The sequence below is a fragment of the Diadema setosum genome, chromosome 10 (assembly GCF_964275005.1).
Source record: "Diadema setosum chromosome 10, eeDiaSeto1, whole genome shotgun sequence".
NCBI lineage: Eukaryota > Metazoa > Echinodermata > Echinoidea > Diadematoida > Diadematidae > Diadema > Diadema setosum.
Genome location: NC_092694.1, coordinates 21,262,104 through 21,287,702, shown reverse-complemented (window position 1 = coordinate 21,287,702; position 25,599 = coordinate 21,262,104). Strand labels below are relative to the sequence as shown.

Below are 25,599 nucleotides of genomic sequence, written 5' to 3'. Positions count from 1 at the left end.
AAAGAAATGAAAACATATTTATTTGTTATCTACAGAAAATTATCAAAAAATAGAGTCATTTTTGCTCCCTATAAAGTCGGTAAGACTACAGATAGTGAGAAACAAAAAGCAGTATGTACATGTATGCTCCTCACATCTTGTAAAGTGGAGTCATTTGGTTATATTGCAGTGTTATGTTACTCTACATGCAAGAATACTACATTTCCCTGATGCTGAAATGTAAAGTATTTACTTTTTTTCTCTCTCTCTCTTTGGATATTTTGTGTTCTATTGGTTTAAGTGTTTTAAATTGAGCTTGCCTTGTGTTTCCATCTATATCATATGATTATGAAGATAATCTATATCACTTGAAATTCAGTTGTGGACACTGTGCCATAAACTCACAGTATCTGAGTGTGTAGATTTGTAGTGGGCCAGGATTTGCAAAATAAAGATGTCAATGCATTGGTAGATCTTTCACTTCGTAAGGCCTCACTGTCATGAGACAACCCATTCTTCATGCATGTCTTGCTAGAAATGTAATATGATAACACATGCTCTCAGAGACTAATACTGAGTGCTACATATAAGTAGTTTAAATTATCCTGTTATTTTGAAATGTTTGAACACATGTTAAGTGCTTACATGTATTTGAAATTGAATGTCTCTTGGAAAGATATAATTTCACTTCATAAGGCCTCACTGTCATGAGACAACCCATTCTTCATGCATGTCTTGCTAGAAATGTAATATGATAACACATGCTCTCAGCATGGAGCTACTGTTAGTAGCTCCATGCTCTCAGAGACTAATACTGAGTGCTACATATAAGTAGTTTACATTATCCTGTTATTTTGAAATGTTTGAACACATGTTAAGTGCTTACATGTATTTGAAATTGAAAGTCTCTTGGAAAGTAAGTATATTTCTTATCTCATGGTCATTCAGCTGGAACTTGAAAGCATACTAAGTTGTTGTGAGCATCACTTAATAGCTTTGTCAAACATCCTTATATCCTTATATCCATTATATCCACACTTTTAAAGGAAACATATCTCCACAACTTCAAATGAATGTAGATAAAAGTGTCATCTTTTTTAAAATTGCTTTTGTCAAATATCCTTATTTCCAATCTTTTTTACATTTTGGAATGAAACACATATCTTCACAACTTCAAAACATTCAAATGAATGTAGATAAAAGATGCCATCTTTTAATTATGGAAGTGTATAACATACCTTTGGCATAAATGTATAACTTACACATCATGGAATGTTTATGTCATATTTTGTGGGATGATATGTGACCGTCCATCACAAAACCAACAAAAAGTCGCATGCACTGATTTTGTATTAGGACTGAAAATAGATGATATGGGCCAATCCAGCCAGTCTTGAGTTTTTCATATTTTCTGAAAGGGCAAGTCTTCTTATATATTATAATAAAGTTTGGGATCATAAAACGAAAAGGAAATTGTGTTTTTTAGCAGTTTTTTTTTTTTTTTTCTGGAACATGCACTTTTTGGTAGAATAATGTGATTAGGTGTTTCTCATAGTCATTTTTTCATTTCTTAAAAACCCTGTCCATACTTTTAACTTTCAACTCCAATAACTTTAGAAAGGACGATGCTTCTGCTTTGAAAGTTGGCATTGATCACCTACAGAATGTGTTAATAAAGCATGCACAGCTTAATCTGATAATCTCTTCATTGTTGTAGCTCCAGTGGTTAACATTCTGTTATTTGTTCCATTCATTGCACAGCTAGCACGGCTTGATAAAGATTGAGCGCTTGAATAAACGCTATACTTCAGGAGCCCCTTTTCTCAGTTCACATTTTCTGGAGTGTGTGCTTTCATTCCAATATTAGGATCGGTTAGGAGAGTCCATTTGAATCGAGATATACATCATTTTCATCTTTAAGTTTGTTCTTTCAGAATCTGCTCTTAATTAAAAATCCATGTTTGGCAACTTTTTGTTGGTGTTGCGATGCAGGATCACATATATGGTAGGTGTTCATGTCAATCACAAAATTATGTCTTTTCTATACATGTACCAAAAGTATTGTAATAAGTGATCAAGATTCATACTGACTGTACGGTTGAACATGCATTTGTGCTTGTTACCTGACATTGTTCTAACGAACGTCTGCCTTTGTTGTATTTTTCAGGCTCTCCCAGGAGCAATAGTGAGGCTGAGGCAGCAGGGTTGTGAGTACAAATTAAGATTTACATGTAACATCAAGAGTTCTGGTGAGTATTGACGAAAACTACTCCAAAAAGCCTGCACATGTCCTCATTTATTCCTACTTTTTTTCTTTAATGCCCTACTTTTTTCCTCTCATGTCCTACTTTTTCCTACTTTTTGAAAGATTTTGTTCCTACTTTATTCCTACTTTTTTACGTTATCCTGCTTGAAAGCCTGGAATTGTCTTTTAACAACTTTCGTAACAGATCAGTATACATGCACTGTAATATTAAATAGTAAATATGGAACAGTTTCTTTCGGAAGTTAACATGTGATGAACAAGTGATGTGTAATTAATACATTGTACATGTAGACCAGTTGGTTTGGTGACAGAGAGAGAGACCAAGAGAATAACAATCTACTGGAAATAGACCACAAGAGTTCAGTAATCATGTACTCATTGGTTACTTACAATCACAACCTTCATATCATTTCTTGGTATTAAAGAAAAATCATGTCGGTAACTCACATTACATTGTGGTAACTCACGTTACATGGTACTGAGTAACTCACGTTACAATTTTAAGACCTCTGTTATGAGAATTTGAAGCAAAGACTATAAGTCCCATCATATTTCTTGGATGTGTGCTGCATAGTCATTTGATAATCCAAAATACCATGTCTCAGTTGGGCATAGTAAAATTGCTAGGTTAAAAAGTTCATGTTTCGGTAACTCACGTTACAGCAGCTTCTCGAGCTATGTAAGAGCACGCTGGTGTCCGAAGTAATATCTTATATCGAGGTCTCCACTTTATTTACTGCTAGATTAATATATTTTTGATTTGTAAAACCAAACAAAGTTTGATTTGAGCCTCAAATATAAAAATTAATTGCAAAGAGCAACAAAAATGCATTTTTAGGGATTTTTAGGTCAAAAAATGCTTTCTGGTTTCAAAAGGTATGAAAATGCACAAAAGAGAACTTTTCTTAAATGTAAAGTTGGTTTCACACACTTCAAACTATGGCTAACAAAGTAAGATCATCAGTTGTCCTGAAATATGTGGGTAAAATTTTGGTGGTCATGTCGCACAACTCACGGAAATGCCCATATATATATATATATATTGAGTAAGTATAGTCCATGTATTGGTGCAATAATTAAGAAAAAAAAAAAAGAAGTTCATGGTGTTATTACCAAGAGTTTATTTTGGCATATATAAATTATATATTATATATAATATATAGTATATATATATATATATATAATTGGCAGCAAAACTTGCACATGCATAGACGTGGCTGATGTTGGGTTGCACCCCTTTATTCAAGCTTTCGGGCGAGATGCCCTTCTTCAGGATCTAAACAGTCAATGACAACAACGTATAAACACAATCAACCTAAATATTGGATCATACTAATCTTAACTAACCTTCAATATTATACATTCCAAAATATTCAATAAATACAATAAATACAAAACATACATAATTACAACACATTTTTAACAAAAAACAAACGATCATACTATTACTATATACAATCTCGGAACAAAACTTACTGTATTGGTGCTGAGTGCGGTCTTGTGATGTCTGTGTAAAAGTTATGGTCGGGTGTATCTTATATGTGTTTGTGTGTATGGGGGGGGGGGCGTTTCTATACTGAGGCTCGTTCTCAATTAATCAATCAAAAACTACCAATACTCAATTTTCCAACCATGCGGCAATATAAAAACTTCCAAATTGCGGTTACAATTTCTACATATTCATACACTTCTGATAATACATACATACATACATACATACATACACATCCGCGTACATAAATAATTCATACACGTAAATCTGTTTGACCAAATACCTACTTACATCCACATTACTTTAACAATTCAACCTTCCCAATAATACATATATCATTATTACATTACATATTATATCTACATATGTTTACAATTCCAATCTACATTTATAACGTTCTTACCATCTCAAATACAAAATATTTTTATGTACATTTAAGTTATCTCTACTCATCTATATCTATATGATATACATTCATACAATATCTACTCAATACTTCCCAATAATTCAAATAATTAGTTACAACACACAATATATTTACATACATCCATACTTACATCTACTTCTACAATTACTCATACATATCAATTTCTGACAATCAATTGTGGTGAATGAGGTAATGTGAAGTGGTGTATATCGGTGCCCTTTCAAACAAAAATAAATTCTTATACGTTTGGTGAAAATCTGTCATAGGCAAAAAGGAACTGAAAATGTGAGTTTTGCTTCAACCCCCTTCCCCCTCCACGTGCAGGGCACCCCTGGAGCCGCCATATGTAAACGTGAAACTAATAATCATACATCGTATCTTGTATAGCTATTTAGCTCTAGTCTTTTTTTATGTGTGTGTGTGTGTGTCTACAGAGAAATATAAAAACTCCATAGTTTAGATTTAAAAAATAAAAAAAATAATTTAGGGACTGTGAGGAGCGATTCCCCCTCCCCTCATGATGGTCCGGGGGGGGGGGGGTGCTCATGTAAACATTTTCTATCCAACACCCTATATTATGACATGCTATCTTCTAAGTTGGTGAAAAAGTAGAACCGTCATAGGGTTTTCAATAAGGAGCTGAAAGTGTGAAGGTTTTGCCCTATCGATCCTCGACGCCCCCTCCCCCCCCCCCCCCCCCCAACAACACAGGGCACCCCTGGATCCACCATAAGCAATCTTGCGAAACTATACGGCCTACAGTCATTTTACATCTTAATAGAACTAACTTAGTTTTAACTTCTTTTTTTTTTTGTTCTAAAGAACAAGATAAAAACAATCCATAGTTTAGGGACTTTTAAGTGAGGCTCCATTTCCACCCCCCCCCCCTCCTCCGTACTCACTGTAATTTCAAACAAATTGCGAATGATGAGATCCTAAGGATATGCTAACAAGTTTGGTGAAGACCGGGGATGAAAATCCGTTAGGGGGAGAAAAATGAAAACGGTTAAAGGTTCATGCGCAGTTTGATACAGATCTGATCAAGATTTCATACAGTTTTTTACATTTCCCGTTATCACTGAACGTTTGTACATTTTCCGTTGATGCAATTATAGAGATTTGTACTTTTCCGGCGAGACGTTTGTACATTTCCAGCTCCACATACTCCACCCCCCCCCCCCCCGCCCCCGCCCCGTCCCCGCCCCCATCCTGTATCGCTATGAGCGATCATGATAATGCTGGTAGATTACTCTGCACCCCTAATAATGTACCTGGTAGTGGATGAGCAGTAAGCCGTACCGATGTCGTTTTTCACATCCTGAATCGTCGACGCACGCAGCTACCTGTCGACTAAAGCCACAGTACATCTGCAGCATGCTGCATGCTATTTACAGTACTTCGACTCATGAACCTGTTTATACATTCATTACTCGATCAACCGTAAGTACATGTTCTACTACTGGAATCGCCTTCCACCGCCGCCAGCTTACAAAGAGAATTTGGTCGCTGATCACTGGAAAAAATGGTGAGTCCATCCCTTGATATTATTTGTGTATAAAATTGAGATTGCTCTTGATCAATCGTTTGGAGAGCACAATTCTGAACCGAGTCTTATCTCATCACGGATTCTCTGGGAAGCCGAGAGTTAATATGCACTCGGATTCTTGTTAATTATGTTAGTCTACAGCTAGCGAGGAGGAAGATTTTCCTAGCACTACAACTAAAAAAGGCAATCTGCACTTGCAGGAACTAGAGGACGGACTTCGTCGCTTGCCTCTACGGGGCTGTCCCACTTCACTATTATAGTACTCCACATCACAGTGAATAGCTAAAAAAAACACGCAACCCGGAAACACGGAGTCACCGACACTGGTATCGGTTGGTAGTACACACTACAGATTGAAGTACAAACCAAGTACAGTTCGTGGTATCAGGCAGGAGTGTAGCTGCATTCTGTCTTTGCTGCATGTTTTGTAATCGTTCCGATGTCGAAGTGCTTCCAGTTGGATAGACTTATGACCCTTGTGGGCTAAGCCTCTACTTGGGTGATCTACTATGGTGTAGACATCTCAAGGCCATATGCATTTTGTATGACGTTGTAGTAACTTATTGTGATTCATAATAATACTTATAGACCTATGTGATGCCGTCTATTACAATACTCAGTAAGTTACTTGGCATTCCGATCACCGCAACGGTATAGATTTACCGTGTAGGCCTGCTTATAATAACCCTGTGTAGTCACTGTTCCAATCTTCAGCATGTGAGTTTATGAAAAATTGATAATCACTGTATTGTACCATGGTGTATGAATGTCCATTTACTTAGAGTGAACAGCAAGAGTAATACAGGTTATGCAATTTGGAAACTAGCCATTTGAGGCACTCTAACCATTACTATGAGTTGTTTGTTTCTTTGGTTGGTTGGTTGATTTTCACTGAAAAGTACAATCTGCAGAGGCAAACCAAATCTGAAAATAATTGTATATTCATATGAAGTTGGTGCACAACAGTTTTCCTTTCTGTACCCCTGTGCCACACGCTTGGCATAAAAAAAAAGAATGGGCAGTTTTATTGGGCACAATGTACTACAGGGAAGAAAAAAAGTTTTGACCCAATATCTAATCTCTTCCCTTTACTAGCTAGTATATAAGGGATTTTTTTTTTTTTTTGGTTGAAAATAAAACACCACAGCTGTCTGGTAAACAATAGAGATATGACATTTCTAATTGTTTGAGCTAAGATCTCTGCAGTATTGCAAAAATAGACATATGAAACCTACATGTACATAATTATGCACCCACTAATACACTCAATTCACTGCTAACAACATTATGTAGCAACATTTTTGCAAATGCTATTATTATTATTATTATTAGTAGTAGTAGTAGTATCATTGTTATTATTATTATTATTATTATTATTATTATTATCATTATTTTCATCATCATCATCATCATTTATATTCAGCCAGATGAAAATGACAATAACAGTTACATAACTTACATCCACATGGCACAGTTGACATACGGTACAACACAAAGCATGAACAGGGAAGCAAACCTTATTATGCATATGTGTATGTCAAGTTTGTGGTCATATATAGTACTGTATATCTAATATTCAATGTTTAATGATTCACCTGTATAAATTTGCTGTGTGCATCCATCAATTATTCAGATGCTATGTTGGAGGTTCTTGCTACCTTCTGGCTGCTGGTGACAGTCGCCGCTCCTTGCTGTTTGGCAAAATGTCCCTTTCAGTCGGCCGAGTGTAATAAAGACTTCCCTCAACTGACTTGTGATGGTAAGTGTGGAAGGGTATGATTGGTACAATTTTTATATCGCGTTTAAATACAGTTTTTTGTTGTATTTTATGTTGAAATGCCAATGAATAGATAAATAGATTAATTGATAATAATAATAATAATAATAATAATAATAATAATAATAATAATAATAATTATTATTATTATTATTATTATTATTATTATATTGTTATAATTATAATAATCATTATTATTATCATTATTATATTATTATTATTATTATTATTATTATTAATATTATTGGTTTACATGAGAGATATAGAATAGAAAGGTGCATAAACAGAGTCATATGAAGAAATACCAGGTATATAGTATGTTCTTGACTGTAGGAGGTCTACAGAATTTGTTTCAGCACCATGTGGTTTGACAGCTTCACATCCAGATATGTAAATGTCCACTTAGGAGTTTGAATAATCTGAAAGCATGTGCATACATGACAATTTCCATGTGTGTTTCCATACTTTAATACTATTTTGGACCCACTGTTCACTTTCAACACATGGACCATGATTGAAAAATAAGAGCATGTACAGTACAGATCTCTTTATCATTTGTAAGCAAAAGACAGAATTATTATTGTTCACATAACATTATTATAAAATTTTTCTGTGATTTGCAGAGCTCAACCATAAAAATGCAGCAATATAGCATAATGTAATATTGTTGCTTTTGACTTTTGAAGTTTTTAAATGTCTTTTACGAATTGTTACCAGTACTGCTATCAGTAGCAATGTTTTTGTAAAGCACATAGGAAACATTGATTTGCTATATGTACTATACCAAAGCTCAGCTAGTACTATTATTCATGTCACTGTGAAGATATTCGTGTTGAATATTAGGTCAAATATATGAAGTACAGTCAAACCTGTCTATAGCGGCCACCCAAGGGAGATGGAAAAAGTGGCTGTTATAGACAGGTGGCTGCTATAGACAGGTAATCCAACTTTGTGTGCCTTGCTTACATATAGTGTACATGTATCATCGTTGTATCAATCCTTACATGTACACGTATGTGTGTACGTATGCGCACACCGTGTGTTTCGTGCATTTAACCATGCCGGTGTACATTAAATTGTTGCACAGTAGTATGTGTACTGCCGTGAAGAAAGCTTAACACTTGTGCATTATTATGACTGAATGAGGGATGAATGCAGCGGTGGCGATCACTGAACGTTGCCCGCACGGCTTACAAAACAGACAAACACCCTGAATTATCGGCTCGGCTGTGGCTACAATAGTGTACATTTGGTTTTTGGCCGCTATAGACGGGTTAAAATGTACCGCGGGAAACAAAATTTGTGGCCGCTGCCGCGTTAGACAGGTGGCCGCTATACACAGGGTCTTTAACAGGGCTTTTCTCTCGGGGGATTTTGCAGTGGCCGCTATAGACAGGTGGTCGCTATAGACAGGTGGCCGATAAGGCAGATTTGACTGTATATTAATTATGTAGCAGTTGTACATGTATTAAGCAATATTTATAGAATACAGGTTGTATAGTATCAATTGTTTTATGTATTCATTAACTCCTCTTGTAGTGATGTGTTGATTATCATCACCAGTTGTCATAGTTTTCACACATCTCATTTTCAGCCTCCAGATCTCCTAAATTCTGCCATTCCTCATACAACGCAGAGGTCGGTGTTGAAGTTGGGGGATTTCTCTTGCTGGATTGCTCGGCAAATAACTTCTGCACCATTGAATGGAGAAAGGAAGGGTAATTATTATGTGTTCCTAAATCCATGCCAAAACATTTTGAACCATGTTTCCAGGTTAACGTGTCTGGTCAGTGACAGGGCTTTAATCTGCACATTACTTGAATATGAGACTGTTCTGAAGCAAATAATTTTCACACAACAGTAGATATATAATGTACTCTTAAGTGGATCCCACAAGGATTGGAACAATCATCCCTCAGCATTCCCACTGATTCCCACTAATCGGTTACTAGCCATCTCCTTTAAAGCACTAATGCTGGGTTTTTGTTTCATCTCCAAATGGTAAATTATGCCTTTAAGTGTGTACATAATTCAGGAAGTCAAAGCCCAAAGTAAAAGTGGCTTGAGTGAAAGCTGCAATATGAATAGCAGAACACAGCAATGAAAGTTTGAGGAAAATCGACAATCAATTCAAAAGTTGTGAAATTTTAAAGTTTCAGTGCTGTCATTGTTGGATAAGGAGACTGCTACTCTTCATGATGTCTCTTTGGACAACAATATGAAGAAAATATAAGAAAAAGTCCGCAAAATTGCATTTTTCATGAAAAGTAAACATTCCATTGATTTGTTACTGACTGCTCTCTGAAATTGGTAAGTCAATTGCTCTTTTATGGGAGTCTTCCATTATGCTAGAAAAGTGAAAACATGATTTTCTTCATATTGTTGTCCATAATGAACTTCAGTAGTCTCATTATCCAGTGATAATGACACCTAAATTTTAAAACTGCATAAGTTTTGAAATCAGTTGTCTGATTTTCCTCCAATTCACACTGATTTGTTCTACTGATGTGACTGTCCATTTAAAATCCACAAAAAGTAGGCCAAATGAATTTCCACTTTCACATTTTTTAAAGAGCATAAGCTCTTTGCTTTAGGATTATATATAACTTATTGAAATTTGCAGTTCCATAAGAAAAGGGAGAAAAGAGGATGTAAGATTAGGGTCAGTTAAGCCCGCCGCACACTGTACGACTCACGACCTTACGACTGACAGACTTTGGATCTGAAATAAACAAGCGGTGTTTATTCTGAGGATACTGTGATTTATTTCGGATCTAAAGTCTGTCAGTCGTAAGGTCGTGAGTCGTATAGTGTGTGGCGGGCTTTAGACGTGCTGTGCAGAAGCAACAATGAAGGTCAAGGATCAGAATGAAAGCAGTGCTTGTCAAAAAAGAAAAATAGTCCGCGATAACTGCTAGTATCTTGATTTTTGGATTTGATTTCTAGAGGAGATGACTCTCTCAAGGAAGACAAACTTTAAAAAAATTGATTCATTCCACCCAAATGACTATTTTGGTCCATTAATGAGAATCCCAATCTGCACCTTTTTTTTATGGGTTTTAAGCCGGATGGTCAGTACATATGGCTGCTTTCACTCAATCCTTATTTTTATGTGGGCTTTGCATGGTTTCCTTTTGTGTTTTCTGTCCATTGTTTAATGTTTGTATAGAATCCACATTAGGTTTTCTTGTCATTGCACAGAATGTGCATGGCAGCAGAAAGACTTAGCATACTTTGAAGCATGCAAAATGAGAATTTTCCAAATCCTATTGAAATTAAATGTTTCTCTTTGAAAACTTGAAAAATGGGATTTCTGCTACCATCTTTATCAGTTGGTATGAGACATTACTGCCTTTCAATAAGACAATGTGTATTTATGTTTCATGCATTTTGTATGGTTGATTATGGCTATTTCTATTTGTTCCAGACTTTTTTCTCAAAACAGAACTGTGTCATAATCCAAAAACTCGCTAAAGACAATTTTCACCTGAACATGCTAACAGGGATGTGGATTCATGGGACTACATCAGTTATTAGTGAGGTTCGGTGGTACACTTTTCTAGGAAAACAAAAAACAAAAAAACAGGAAGCAAAACTGGAACTACATGTAGTGACTTCATTAATTGTCAAAATGTATGTGGAAGTGCTCTTGTGGAATACCAGTTTCTGTAGTTTTACAGTATTCAGATGTAATAAAGGATGAATGTTTTCTAAAGGACTGAAATATTTGTAAAACTTTAAAGGGATGGTGTAGTGTTGGTTGAGAAGATGATTCAGCTTTTAGTTTTTTGCAAGATGCTTAGAAACCATTTTATGAAATGCTGAAGAGCTTACATTTCTCTGAGGAATTCAGATTTTATTTGGTGAAAATCAGTTTTAAATGACAGATATATTCAAAAGCAAACTAAAACAAAGCAATTCTAATAAAACATGGGTCCCACCTTCTATTAGGGTCACTTTGTTTTGGATATCTCAGCCATTTCAAAATCAGTTTTTATCAAATAAACTTTTAATTCCTCGTAGAATTATATGCTCTTTCATATTTCTTAAATGGATTCTCATTACTGAAAAAAATGATCATAAAAAAGTTAAAAACTCAAAGTCCCATCCCATCCAGGACTATACCATCCCTTTAAATATTCTTGTTACCATGGGTTCTCCACCCCCCCCCCCCCATCACATCATCAAACTTGCCTGCTAGGTCAGATGTGGACTTACGATCTCTTTGCATTTTGCCTCCTTTATGGCTGTGCATTTCATCATGGATAAACATAACATCATGTATGTATATGTGTATTTTTTGCCCGCCAGCATTCTGTACCCGTTTAATCTTACTATATACGGTAGTTTACTTGAGCTGGAATTGTCAGAGTGCAACCAGACGCTCAGGTTTAGTCAAACATGGAGGGATGCTGCGGGGAATTACACCTGCATCGTGTCCAATGGGGTGCAGTCTGTTCAGAGACACTTTCATGTCAAAGTGCAAGGTTGGTATTGTGGTTTCTCTATTCTAAGTGCTTGCTGTGTGCTAGAAGCTTGAATACAAAGATGTGTGGCAGATCGTGATTGAAGCTTGACAAGGGTTCTGTTTCATAAAACTTGTTATCAGTAACAACTGCCACATTTCTGTGACAAATTTGCTCTCAGTCAATCAGATACAAGGATTTTTGTAGCTTATTGGAACTATCATAACTTGTTATTGATAACACGTTTATGAAATCCGGGGCTCTGGAGTCCAGATGCTCTCAGCATTATCCCTTTTTGCACCCAGGCACTCAGCATTAATAGCTTGCCATCGTGTTCAAATATCCACCTTAACTTGACCTAAGTTGTAGATTAGGAAGCCCACTCGGGTGTAGCAATATTCCTCTATCCAACAGGAAGGCCAAGGTGACAAAATTAACTAGTTGAAGACTAGTCCCAAGTGGTATTGACCGATTCGGGTTCGTTGAGGGCAGCAGACATTTTATGGCACTGGGCGCAGCCATGAGCTCAAATTGCGGTGTCTCAGTCGACCCCCCCTGCTCTCCCCCACCCCACGGGCAACATGTTTATCGCGCACTTGTAACAAAGGTTCGCGCACTAAGCAAGCATTCGCGCACTCAGTACGAGATGCCCATTGGCTAAAACAACCATGCATCAGTTTTTCATTCTGCGCGCGTGAGAGGGGTGGGGAGAGAGGAGGGGGGGTCGGCTGAGACACCGCAGTAATGGCGCTGCCCATGCCAAAAATACACATAGCGCGTCACAGAATCGGTCAATACTTGGGCAGGAGTCTATTGGAAATGCGTGTTGTAGCAAAATCAGCCCGTCCTCGAGGGGTTTAAAGGATTAGCAGAACTAGATACTGGCAATCTCTATTAATCTTTATGCATCATGGTGTAAGCCCCCTGTGTGCTGCATTATTCTGAGACTGCAATGCAGGTGTGCTATAGGAAAACATTCTGTTTTTCATTTCATATAACTATTTATAGATCTTTGATTTGATTAATATGAAATAAGCAGACATACTTTTTTCAATATATTCCAATCATTTGAGTGAATGTGTATTGTATGACTACAGTTTGTGACTTATCAACTTTCCAACTTACAAAAGTGCATGTGTTGCTTGTTTTGCTGAAACCCCTCCCCCTCCCCCCTCCCCCCCCCCAAAAAAAAAAAAAACATATAGAGAAGCCATATACAGGCAATTTCATCATACCCAGAACCCCAAACTGCACTGACAAGGCAGTGGCGCCAGGCCAGAATGTCCACTTCTTCTGCGAGTTCTGTGCAGGTGACAAAGCGCAGCAGTCTGATGTGCAGTGGTTCTTCAACAACAGTGGAACCCTTGTACCGATTCCAGAACTTTCTATGAGAAGCCGAGAGAATGATTACAGCAACAACTACACAACCCAGCTGGAGTATGGTCATAGCTGCTTTACAGATAAGTGAGTTGATGGCCATGTTACAGAAGCATTAAGTGGGTAAAAGGGTAATGAAACCCAAATATTCAATCATGTGGAATGAGTGAATGCAACACTATCAATTCTTCATGTGCCATGTTCGCATGGCTGACTTCTTATATTCTGCTCAAATCGCACAAAGCCGCCCAAACCAATCAATAAATCACCAAATGCCACAGGACAATGGAAGCGTTTCTCTTGATTCCATTCCTGTCACAGGTAGCTGGATTTTATGTGGTGATTGGCTAACAAGTGGTGTTTCCTACTGGATTTGCAAGTAAATTCTAAGTTTTTGGCACTGTTTTGTGTGCCAAAAGTCATACCTCTACAATAATTCAGCTACTGGTCATTTGAAAGAAAAAAGATCATAAATTTGTCATACAATGTACATCAGAGCAAAGCTTGGCATTTTCTCTACAACTTTGCTCATTACATGTCCAGGGTAACAAAGATTAATTTAACCTACAGAGTTTTCAAAAGCAGAAAAGCAAACCTCTCAAATTAAGGAATATTTACAAATCTTCTTCCCTAATAACCAGAAGTGATAAAGCTACTTGTAAGTTGATACTATGAGTTAGTACATGAATGACTGTAATTTCAAGTTTGTTCATTGCAGAGCCTGGGGGAAGAATGGGGAGAGAGGGGGAGGGATCCAAATATGTGCCAAAATGTGCATTTTAATCCTTGAAATCCCTTGATGGATTTTCACCAAACTTGGCAAGTGGCATTCCTAGGGAAATAGGATCTCAATTTGTTCGAATAGATATCATGCTCCCTTTGGAAGCCCCAGGGGGCCCAAACCTCCCAAATTAGGGAATATTAAAAAATATTCTTCTCTAGAATAAGATTTTATGAGCTTTAAATCTTTTTCTTCTTTATTTTTCAAACTGCATTGTCAAACTTTGCAAGTTACCATTGTGATGGAGTATGCAAGTGGACACCATGCCCCTAGCTCTCAAAGCTGCCCCCTGCCCAAGAATGTGTGGAAGGTGAACTTGTGATACTCAAGTGAGCGCGAGATCCCCGTTCTCTTGTTTTAGTTCCATCTTCTCAATGTTCACTGCGATCATCAAATGTAATGATTACGAGCCTGGCTTCCTCTCTCTCTCTTCATTCCACAGCATTGGAGTGCAGTCTGTTGGTATACACCTTTTCATCGGAAACATAACTGAAGAAGCTCTAGGAAAGTATGTCATTGCTGCAAATTACACCCTGGATGGAAGAATCATAGCCAACAGCACAAGTGTCAACCTGTCTTTTAGTAAGAGAATAATAATATCCATGGTTCTATGACAAATACTCCCCCCCCCCCCCCTCCTTGACAATTACCCCAGAGGGGTATAAATGTCCTTGGAGGGTTATTGTCCTGATACAGTGGACTCCTGTTATAACGAAGTTCTCGGAAGCGGCAGTTTTCTTTCTTTTTATCAAAATTTCGTTATCACCGAACAAATAAACAATTAAAAAACATAGAGCTGAGAATGTTGCGGTCTGGATTTTCACTTCGTTGTAACCAGAATTTCATGTTAACCATGTTTGTTGTAACAGAAGTACACTGTACGCCTATTCATGTCAGGTTCGTGTTTATGTCTATCTTTGTAATTTCTTTCCATTTCAAAACAACTTTCATTAAGTAATTTTTTGTTGCAAGCAATCTATCTGATATAGTACACGTGGCACATCCCATCTTAACCCATGAATTGAAAAGTTATATGATATATCATTACAATAAAAAAGATGAAGTTACTGTGCATATATTGGTAACAAGATTAGTGCAGTCTGCATCAGTGATTTTCAAAAGGCTTTCTGACTACTGTCGCAGTAAGCAAACCTGAACTTGGCACACTGCTCTGCATGAGAAAAGTATGAGTGTGGCAAATCAAGCCTTATTGAAATTTGATTGCAACTTTCGTAAGGCGCCCAGTCCATGCTTCTTGTTCCTCTCTCTTTAGAGTGCATTGAAAGCTGTTTCACTGTTATGTGCATGTTCATATGCTCTTCTGTAATATTAATAGCTTCACTAATTTTCCAGTGTTGAATGCAGTGTTGAATGCAGTAGAGGTTTTTGTAATACTTTCCTTGATGCATGCAAAAACTTACAGAATTATGACCATTTCTGTTACTCCTTCCTGATGCTATCATTGATTGCAGGCATTACCACAAGATGATATCAAAAAGATTCTCCCCACCCAAATATCCATTAGTATGTACTGTTGATGATTAATTGATTAGTATATTGGACTCTACAAGAATATACAAGACTGGGTCAATTTATCGCATTGCTGTTGCCCTCACAATGAACAACTGAAATGAAATATGGCTTCAGAAAAAAAAAAATTGAACCATTTGCCGTACATTTTTAAACCAGATTAAAACATTACATAGAGACAAAATGCAAGAGGGTAAAAAATGTAAACATTTTTTTAGGCCACTCCCTTTATGTATCCACCACCTGTGACAATATTGTAAGGCTTTTGACAAAACCATCAGACCCAATCACTTGTGAAAAAACGAAATGATTGAAGATTAAACATATTTCATGTATCTCATTTGTTGTTTTCCATGGCAGAGCCTGGTCCAATTATCAGTGTGAGGCTGACCATTGCCATAGTGATGTCACTGGTCTCTGTGGTTGCCCTGGTAGCCACGGTAACCATCACATGCTATATGCATCATCTGACTCTTCAGCTGTGGTGGAAGAATCGGTATGGCAAGCTGGAGGAAAATGGTACGTCTGTGTGATGCTGGTGTAGGGGTAGTTTGGATGTTGCATGTTGAATCTGAAACAAGGATTTTACTTTCCACTGTAGTGCAGTTCTTTCATGAGTCTATATCAACCTGGAAAAGACTTTTATACTTTCAGTTAAAGCTTCCAGTGTTATTCAGGATGAAAATTGAAGATTGTTGCATGTTGATTCTGAAACAAGGATTTTACTTTTCACTGTAAGTGCAGTTCTTTCACGAGTCTATTTTAACCTGAAGAATATGGGAAAATTTTTACTTTCAGTTAAAGCTTCAAGTGTTATTTAGGATGAAAATTGAAGATTGTGTATTTTAACTAATGTTTTCTAGAAGTATTTTCACTTCGTATACTCGGATGGTTATTTCTCTTTCATTCTTATTCTAATGGCATATAAATGCACTCGGTAAACATGTTGTACATAAACCTGTACTATATGTAACATTACATGTATATCCATACCAGCGTTCATAATTGACGCCTTATACATATGTATATGAAGTTTTTTCATTATAACACTGCCTTTTCTTTGATATTGTTACGACCAAAATCACTCTGAGAATGATCGCACAAAAGAAACAATCAACTAATGTTCAGGCGGTTTATTAACAGTAATATTGTGGGTACAGACTCGTAATCGGTTTTCACATTGGGATCAGTACAATAATGATCAATACAACAATTATAAATCGGTAGTGAAATCACTTACAGCCAAATTTGAAAGCAAGTAATCCTTTGACAGTGTCCAGATACGATGTTCGATGCACCGATGAATGATCCTTGACGCACCGATGAATGGTTCCTCCGACGAAACTCCAAAGGCACTGGTTGCAATAATCCACTTTATAAATCCGGGGTAAAGTCCACGATAAACAAGGTGTATGTCCACGGCGAAACGTGCAAAATCCAAACGTTATGACGACCACGTCCAGTTGATGCGTTGAATGATGATTCACTTTATAATGTCCAGCAAGGAATCCAGCCCGTCACAGCTTTGCCGTAATAATGTTCGTTGACACTAAAATATGGAGTCTATCTCCAACGTAGGCAAATTAATTCTCTGCAGGCAAAATGTCTCCCAGGCCTTATCTCCACAAACACAGTTTGTATAGCAGGTCAGCAGGTAACACAGGACTGACTATAACAAGTCGCTTCAGAGCCAGAAGTGACGTAACTCTCAGAGCAGAGGTGTTGGGTACTCTGCCTACTGCAGAATTTCTCCAGCTTATATACTATCCATTCACCCCTTTCTAGTACATTCTGTAATTTTCTCCAACCTGGGGCCACATACCTGAACATACTAGCAAGTCCAAATTCCAGGAATCCTGGATTACTTGTACTGCCTAATATGTGCATAACATCATTGCCAAAATTAACTACCAATCACATTGGGCTACAAGGGCAGTGCCTCACTCAGCCAGCACTTCCTAGAATTTTCTGGAATGGGTGAAATCATTCTAGATTGAATGAGCTATAATGTATTTCCTGTCACATGCATACATGTACTGTAGCTACATTGTATACCACATAGAAAATTCTCCACTGATCTGGTCAGCCTGTATGTACTATATCTATATCATATGGAACGTTCTCCATTATTCTGGTCCACCTGTGTACATACACATTAAACAACCATGCATACAGCCTTGATACATGTACATAACTACTTGTGTGTACATTTGTGACAATATTTTATTTGTCTGTATTCCGTAGGAGGTCTACATTTTACAAGCAGTGCTTCTTAGTAGTCCCCTTGACATTTGTGATTATATTAAAAAAAAGTCACAATATTTTTTATATTTTACTCTGTATATTAATGATATAATGACCACTATGTGGAATATGAATTTCAGTACATTTCACTGAAAAAAAAATACCAATAACCTTTTTAGGCTGCCGTATACAATTATTTCACACTCTATCATGCACTGTACTGGATTTATTGTAGAACGATAAATACAAAATTATCCTGAGTCACGTTTTATTTCACACTGGCTGCAGGCTGAGGTGAAATAGAACTGCAATAGGGATAATTTAGTATTTGGAGTTCTATAGTCCAGTACTGGTGATCAATAGAACATGCACTAATTGTTATAGTAAATAGGTCCCTCGATCTACATGTATTTTCCGTAGGTCTAGGCCCTAGATCTAACATTAGACTCACCGTACCAGCACTGATTTCTTGCACGCAGAGTTAACTGCAACCTTGTTTACCTACACATCCACAGCGCGCGACACTAGTACAGCCGCGTATGTGATTGCACATCACAGAGCAGACTCGCGTATAATAAACTGCTGCATTCTGCGTAGTGCTCTACGCGTGCATACATTGAAATGCTTGGCCTTGTCCTACTATGTCCCTCCCTGCGCGAATCTCTGCGTACATAAAGCGTAGGCGCGCACTGTAAGCGTTCGGTATAGTGGCACGGCCGTTCACTATACCAAAGTTTTTACACAATCATGTGATGCAATCCAACCAGTCACAATGCAAATTTTACTCTACCTATTTACTAGTAATATGATGTGATGTGATGTGATGTGAAGTGATGTGGCGTGACGTGACGTGACGTGACGTGATATTATACAAATAGTGCATGCTCTATAATGCACTATACTGGATTATAGCATGAAAAATTCTAAATTATCCAGAGTGCCATTTTGTTTCACACTGGCTGCAGGCTGAGGTGAAATAGAACTGCAAGAGGGATAATTTAGTATTTGGAGTTCTATTGTCCAGTGCTTGTGCATCAGTAGAACATGGCCTAACTGTTGTAGTAAATGAACCCTTTGATCTACATGTATTTTTCATAGGTCTAGGCCCTACAAGATCTGCTATTGATTTCATGCAGGCAGAGTATAAGAATAATCTTGTGTGCTTATGAACAGTGGTGTAGTGCAGTGCTGAGCAAACTTGGGTATGAACTCATACTTTCTGTGTCTTGTGCTCTATGCATTATATGCTGAAAGTATTGTAGACTTTGCCCTACGTCCCCCACTGCATAGTATTGCTGCAAAGTATTTCTGCGAAGGCACGCCTTAAAGGGATTGTACAGTTATGGTTGAGACCTATACTTTCAGGTTTCTAATATTTTTTGGGGAGATAATGAGAAACCTCTTATAAAATGTGAAGGAGCATGTAATTCTATGAGGAATTCAACGTTTATTTGATGAAAATTGGTTTTGAAATGGCTGAGATATCAAAAACAGTGATTCTAACAAAGTGTGTGACCCACACTTTATTACGATCACTTTGTTTTACTTTGTTTTTGGATGTTTCAGTCATTCCAAACCTGATTTTCGTCAAATAAACTTTGAATTCCTCTTAAAATGGTATGTTCCGTACTATATCATAGGTGTTTTCTTAGTATCTCGCAAAAAGTTAAAAACCCAATTCTCATCTTCACCAAAACTGTACTATCCCTTTAAACGTTTCAGTATAGGGCATGACCGTGCACCATACTGAGTTTTTCACAAGATTACGCAATGCAATCTAACCAATCACAGCACATATTATACTTGACCTATTTACAAGGCCATGATGACACGGGAGGGATAAGGAGGAATAGGTAATCTCTATTCATTGGTGATTTGTTTCCAAGACACTAGTAACAATAGGTGTAAAAAAACTTAGAAAGGGCTAATGTATGTTACATCATTACGATAATTAACATGACTCTTTGAAAATGTAGAAGTAGTTTATTGACCTGTATGTTTATTGTCACAGATGGACATCGGTGTGACGCATTCATCAGCTACAGTGACACAGCAGATGACTTGCAGTTTGCCATATTCCTGAAGACCTTTCTAGAGGGCAAGAACTACACAGTCTGGCTTAAAGATATTGATGCTGCTGTGAGCAATGGTGAGAAATGCCCCTCAAAAATGATTTATTAACGAAATCCAATTCCTTTTCTTAGATTGGGCCAACTTGTCACTTTTCTAATGAAGTGAACATGGAAAATTTCAGATTTTATCTGTGCAGATGTCCATATGTATGAATATATATATATATATATATATATATATATATATATATATATGATATATGAATGGCTGTGCATTGTGTATGCATGTACAAACATAGTATGTTCAAATCAATGAAATTCTTGCATTGAGTTGTTTAAATTGCAACTGATTGACAAATTGTCCTACAATGACGTAAATTAGCACCAGATTAATCAGTGTTCAGTAGTAGCCACAATGACATTTTGGTGGCCTGAAATAAATGGAAATATAGAAATTTATTCTGAAGCCATAGCTGCCTGATCGGGCCACGGAGAGACAGTCTTTTTAAAAATTTGATGGCCCGATGCTAAGTTTTAGTTGCGCTCAGCCACCGGACAATCGCTTATGTTGAGCCTTGTATAATACAATATATATATGCATGCTTGTGTATAATACAATATATATATGCATGCTTGTGTATGATAATGTGTTCATATACGTACGCCTCCTATGTATCATCTTACAAGTGAAAGTTGGATACACCTACTTCAATTTCACACTTTTCATCTCAAAATACTACAAAACAACTCAATATCCTGGCAAATCCTGTCAGCCAGACAAGTTTCTTTGGTAGGGCCTTCCAATATATTGCAAGCAAATTCTAAATGATGGAAGATGAATTTTGAGTCCTGAGTACTATGCTTTAGCTTTAATAATGCCATGGTCATGAGAGTATTTCAAATGAATCCCTTTTACTTTTTATATGCAGCCCTCATAACTGAAGAGATAGACTACATGAAACAGAGTAGGCGGTGTGTTCTCATTATCTCCAAAGAGTACTCAAACTCCAGACACAGTCGGTTGCTGGTAAGTTACGTTCAAACTAATTTAAATTTATAGGCAAAGTGGGTACAGGCATCACACACACTCTCGAAAACTTGCAAACATAAGTGTTTGGGCTGGAGATCTGTTTTCAGTTATTGATATATCATAATCCTTCAACTAAATATGAAAACTGGAAACCTAATTTCAGTTTCAGTGATTTTTTTTTCACAAGTTTTGTAGATTGATGTCTGTTTGATCCAAATTTGGTTTTCTCTTACTTTTGGGTCCTCTGTTTTGACCTACAGAAGGTACATGCATTGCATAAGATTGTGTGTGTGAAACCCTTCAAATGCCTTTTCAGAACAGTTGGCAGTGCAATACTTTTAATCCGTTGAGGACAAGTCCCGAGTATACGCGGGCAGGGGTCTATGGAAAATGCGTGTTGTAGCAAAATCAGCCCCTCCTCAACGGGTTTAAAAAAAACAAGAAAAAAAGTAGAATGTGTTTTATGAGTATGCCAAGTTTGAGAATAATCTTATCCCTCATAGGAGTTGCTATGGAGTTCAAAGTGAGAATCCTTGCAAGTGCCAAGTAGACTGTTTACGCTGTATATTTCACTGTGTTTTTATTCTTTGCGAATTTTGTGACTCGACTGATATTTGTGATAGTAACAACTGGTGAAAATGTTGCCTACCAGTAATGTAAAACAAATGCATTGAATATCATACCCATGGTGGAAATTTGCCAACTTTTCCCTTCATATGTGATAATACATGTACTTCTTTCTCATACCGTCAATGCGATTCTTGATCCGGAATTCAACCTCTCAGGAAATTGTCCTGCAAGTCACATTTTTTGAAATAAATGTTGCAAAAAAAGATTGCAGGAAAAAAATAAAATCTCCAAATATTATACCTGTGGAATAGGTGGCATTTACAGTAGAATACATACAAATCAACAAACAAAACTGTGACAATTCAGCTACTTTAGAGCTTGTTGAATATTTTCTGCACTTTGCTTTTGTGTTCACATCAAAATGTATGCCAGTTGTACAAATTGAAAATTAAATAAACAGCATCAAATTAGTGCTATGTCTAGGTTAGGTTTACTTTTTTTTGTCCCCAGTTCTGTTTTTCTTTTTCTTTTTCTTTTTCAGCAATTGAATATCTTCAGGTGTTCCAAAGCAAACTTGCACCTAGAGTTCACATGTTGAAGTTTGATGCATGTTCACTCCAAATATTGGCCTGTATTAGCCCTGCTGTTACATATATTATATCTATCTATATATATATATATCTATATCTATCTATTTATCTATCTATCTATCTATCTATATATATATATATATATATATATATATATATATATATATATATATATGTGTGTGTGTGTGTGTATATATGTGTATATATATATATATATATATATATATCTTAATTTAGACTTTGCAGAGGCAGAGAAGTCTGTTGAATAAGAGAAAATGACCAAGTTTGTTTTGCACACTGATATTTCAAGTTTGCACTGATGTTGTTGTTCAGCTTGTCAAATTTTGTTGATGACTCTTTGATGGGAATTACAGAATGAACTTGCCACGGATCAGATCCTGAGAGGAGAGATCAAAGTCATACCCATTCTCTATGGGAACGTCACTAATGCCGACCTGAAGACAGACCAGCAGCTCACCAGAATCGTCCAACTGTCTCCCTGCATCATCTGGAAGGAGAAACCTCAGGGGGATAACAATGCCCCCCAGAGGGCGGGGGGAGAGGGAGAGCCACACCCTGGAGTGGAAGAGGAGGGGAGCGGCAGACTGGAGGACCATCTCGTAGCCGAGGACACAGCGAAGAGCAGGAGGCAGAAAAAATTGCAAGCAAAATGTGAGAAGAAACTTCTGCTCCAGATGCCGGCCACTCGCACAGAAAACGCTAGAAATAGAGTGGTCTAGCCCAGTCTGTGAGACCTCAAACTAACAATTTTAGAAGTTGTTATAGAATTCACTTACTAAACTGCGCTCAAACATGCAGAACTTTTGAAAACTATGCAGTCACAATCAAGTATAACATCCTAGTAGCCATTTTACATGAAAAACCTGTTCAAGGTAGGAAAAGAAAAGTGTATAGGGTCAGCTATGTTTAATTCATGTTTTTGGAGATTTTCTGGAGGATTTATCCTGCTGCTTGCAAGTTTGGAGAATATAGATCTAAGGATAGGCAGTGTTTGAAGCCCCATCTTATGAGGAAAATTGTTGGTGCTCTGGTGCTGTGGGGTCACATTATGGCATTATAATACTCAAGTCTCTTTCGCAACCCCTCCCAATATCAGTGGGAGCTTGTCTTCAGATGACATCATGATGCACATTCAGCAGTGAGTTTTGTTTGTTTTTTGTTTGTTTGTTCATATCCATCTGAGAAGATGGCTGGATAGCCCATATTCAGTCTTCCATGGTGTCCAGTTGGATGTGAGGTGGGACCACTTTACCCTCTTTGCGATGAATAAATGAAGCGGGATCTTTTACGTGCATGAGTTGTGACTTTCTTATACACGGGACCTCCATTTTATGTCCTATCCAAGGGACAGAGTGTTTTGCCTCTTGCTAGAGGGGACGGTATGATTACACACAACATTGCTCAGTCCAGACTCGGGTTTGAACCCGGGCCGTTAGGATTGTAAGGCAGACGCGCTACCGACTGAGCCAACTCACAGCACACTGTGGATTCTTTCTTGGATGTGAGTGTGGTCCTGATAAGAACCTACTCAGTTTCAGTGTTTCATTAAGCATGGTCCTGTTGTCCTCAGGAGAATTTGCATCTATGTAGGTCCTGTATGCCCAGTTATAATCATGTCTTATTGATATCTCAGGACCACTCTTGCATCCAAGAATGAATAAATGGTGTACAACATGTACCATGAAACCATCTACCACTACACGTCCTGCTGCAATGGAAATCCTCAATACATCATAAATCACACTTATGTCACAACTGTAAGTGCACAGTTCATTCAAGGGTCAGCAGAAAGAGAAGGCAATTTTCTGAGTCCACTTTGCTCTTAGTTTAGAATCATTAAGTTTCCTCCAACTTCCTTCAAACCGAAGGGCTTGATTTACAGGGTGAATACATGTACTCACTATTTTAGCAATAAGTAGCCATTGGTGTGTAACAAATTGAGCATTCAATGCTGAAGTTAGGCACTGGAGCAAAGGGAAATGTTTCCACAGAGACTATCTTGTTATCATGCTTCTCAATATCTAGCAATAAATGCACATGTGACTTTTGGTGTGTGAAAAGGAAAAGTATGTTCTTTTGTCATCTCAGGAATCCCACATGCTGTCAGTGGGAATATCATATATCTCTGAAGATGTCCTGTATGTCTCTTTGAAAATGCTTTGCGTTGTTTCAAATCATGTATTAGACTGTTTTTATCATTGTTATTATTATTATTATTATTGTGATCATTAATGTCATTGTATCATTGTCATTATGACGAGTATGATGATTGAGATAGATAGATAGTCATGATTAGTATTTGTATGAACATTATCACAGTTATTATTATCTATTATATAATGCCTGAAGAGATCCTTGTCATTTGTTTGGTTGTTTGACATTGATCATTCAGCCCATTTCACTATGATGTCATCACCCGTTCAACTGCGGCTCCATCTACCGTGCAATTTTGGATCCATACGATTTGCTCCATTGCACGCTCGCTGAGAGCCCGGCACACTTACTACGCGTTTGCAGTGTGTGTATATGTGACAGCGCGCTAGCGTAAGCGTAAAGCGCTAGCACTCTCGCGATCTCAGATTCTCTCTTGTTTCTAGATTAATAAAACATCAAATGAGAAGGATCTATTTTAGGCGTTATCTAAAACAAATAATAAATGTTTTTCATTCGTGCTAAGGACAGAATATTTCATTCGGTGAAAGATGAAATGTAGAACCATTCAATGGATCATTTCATCTTTCACCTCATGAAATATTCTGTCCATTGCACTCATAAACATTCATTATTTGTATACTGTTGTTATCATCACCTCTGCAATTTCATTTATCTATTTTTGCTGGTGTGTGTGTGTGTATGTGTGTGTGTGGGTTTTTTTTTTTTAGCAAGAAAAGGCATGTACTACTGTAGATGTTCTTTTTTGACATTCTTCTTGTCATGGTGCTGGTCAGTCAATGAACTCTGGTAGTACATTGACTTTCACTGGGGCATGTAGTAATGGGCAGGTGTACACTGTAGATGAATTGTGAGTTATGTAGGCCTACATGGATCTAATGCGTAGAATTGGGTAGAAGCCTTTTGTATTTGTGTAGAGAGCCAAAGCTGGATATTCATATTGTAAGTACATTGTACTGATCGACTCTTCCTTTGTTCCTTGGGGAGTAAACTATGAAATTGATTGATCTTGTTTGTAGACGTGGCAACTGTTATGCAGTACTGCTGGATGCAAAGAGCTAGGGCACTGTTATGACTGATATGAATTCGTATTTGTTGATAACTTGATTATGGGTAGTCTTTAATCCAGGCTGCTGATGAGAGTGAAGCATCCCATCCAATCACTCCAATATCTGCACTGCCAACATGATCTCACTGGTATGTTGGTGCTATAAGTAGCAAAGTATCTCTTAACTTCATCTTTACCTGTCATTACTAGT

General features: G+C 37.3%; 1 protein-coding gene across 1 annotated transcript; it reads left to right on the top strand.

Annotated features, from left to right (window-relative positions):
- Nucleotides 1–5,429: 5,429 nt before the first annotated feature.
- LOC140233846 (X-linked interleukin-1 receptor accessory protein-like 2) lies at nucleotides 5,430–22,887 on the top strand. Its single transcript, XM_072313937.1, has 11 exons — nucleotides 5,430–5,452; nucleotides 5,610–5,689; nucleotides 7,344–7,469; nucleotides 9,082–9,205; nucleotides 11,799–11,974; nucleotides 13,159–13,417; nucleotides 14,554–14,693; nucleotides 16,002–16,160; nucleotides 19,897–20,034; nucleotides 20,887–20,984; nucleotides 22,522–22,887. The coding sequence occupies exons 1-11, from the start codon at nucleotides 5,430–5,432 to the stop codon at nucleotides 22,885–22,887; spliced, it is 1,689 nt and encodes a 562-aa protein (XP_072170038.1).
- Nucleotides 22,888–25,599: the final 2,712 nt, after the last annotated feature.

Coding starts and splice junctions, on each gene's coding strand:
- LOC140233846 (XM_072313937.1), top strand. CDS start 5,430: ATGTACCTGGTAGTGGATGAGCA. Junction 5,453..5,609: donor TACCTGGTAGTGGATGAGCA/GTAAGCCGTACC, acceptor ATCAACCGTAAG/TACATGTTCTACTACTGGAA. Junction 5,690..7,343: donor GCTGATCACTGGAAAAAATG/GTGAGTCCATCC, acceptor TCAATTATTCAG/ATGCTATGTTGGAGGTTCTT.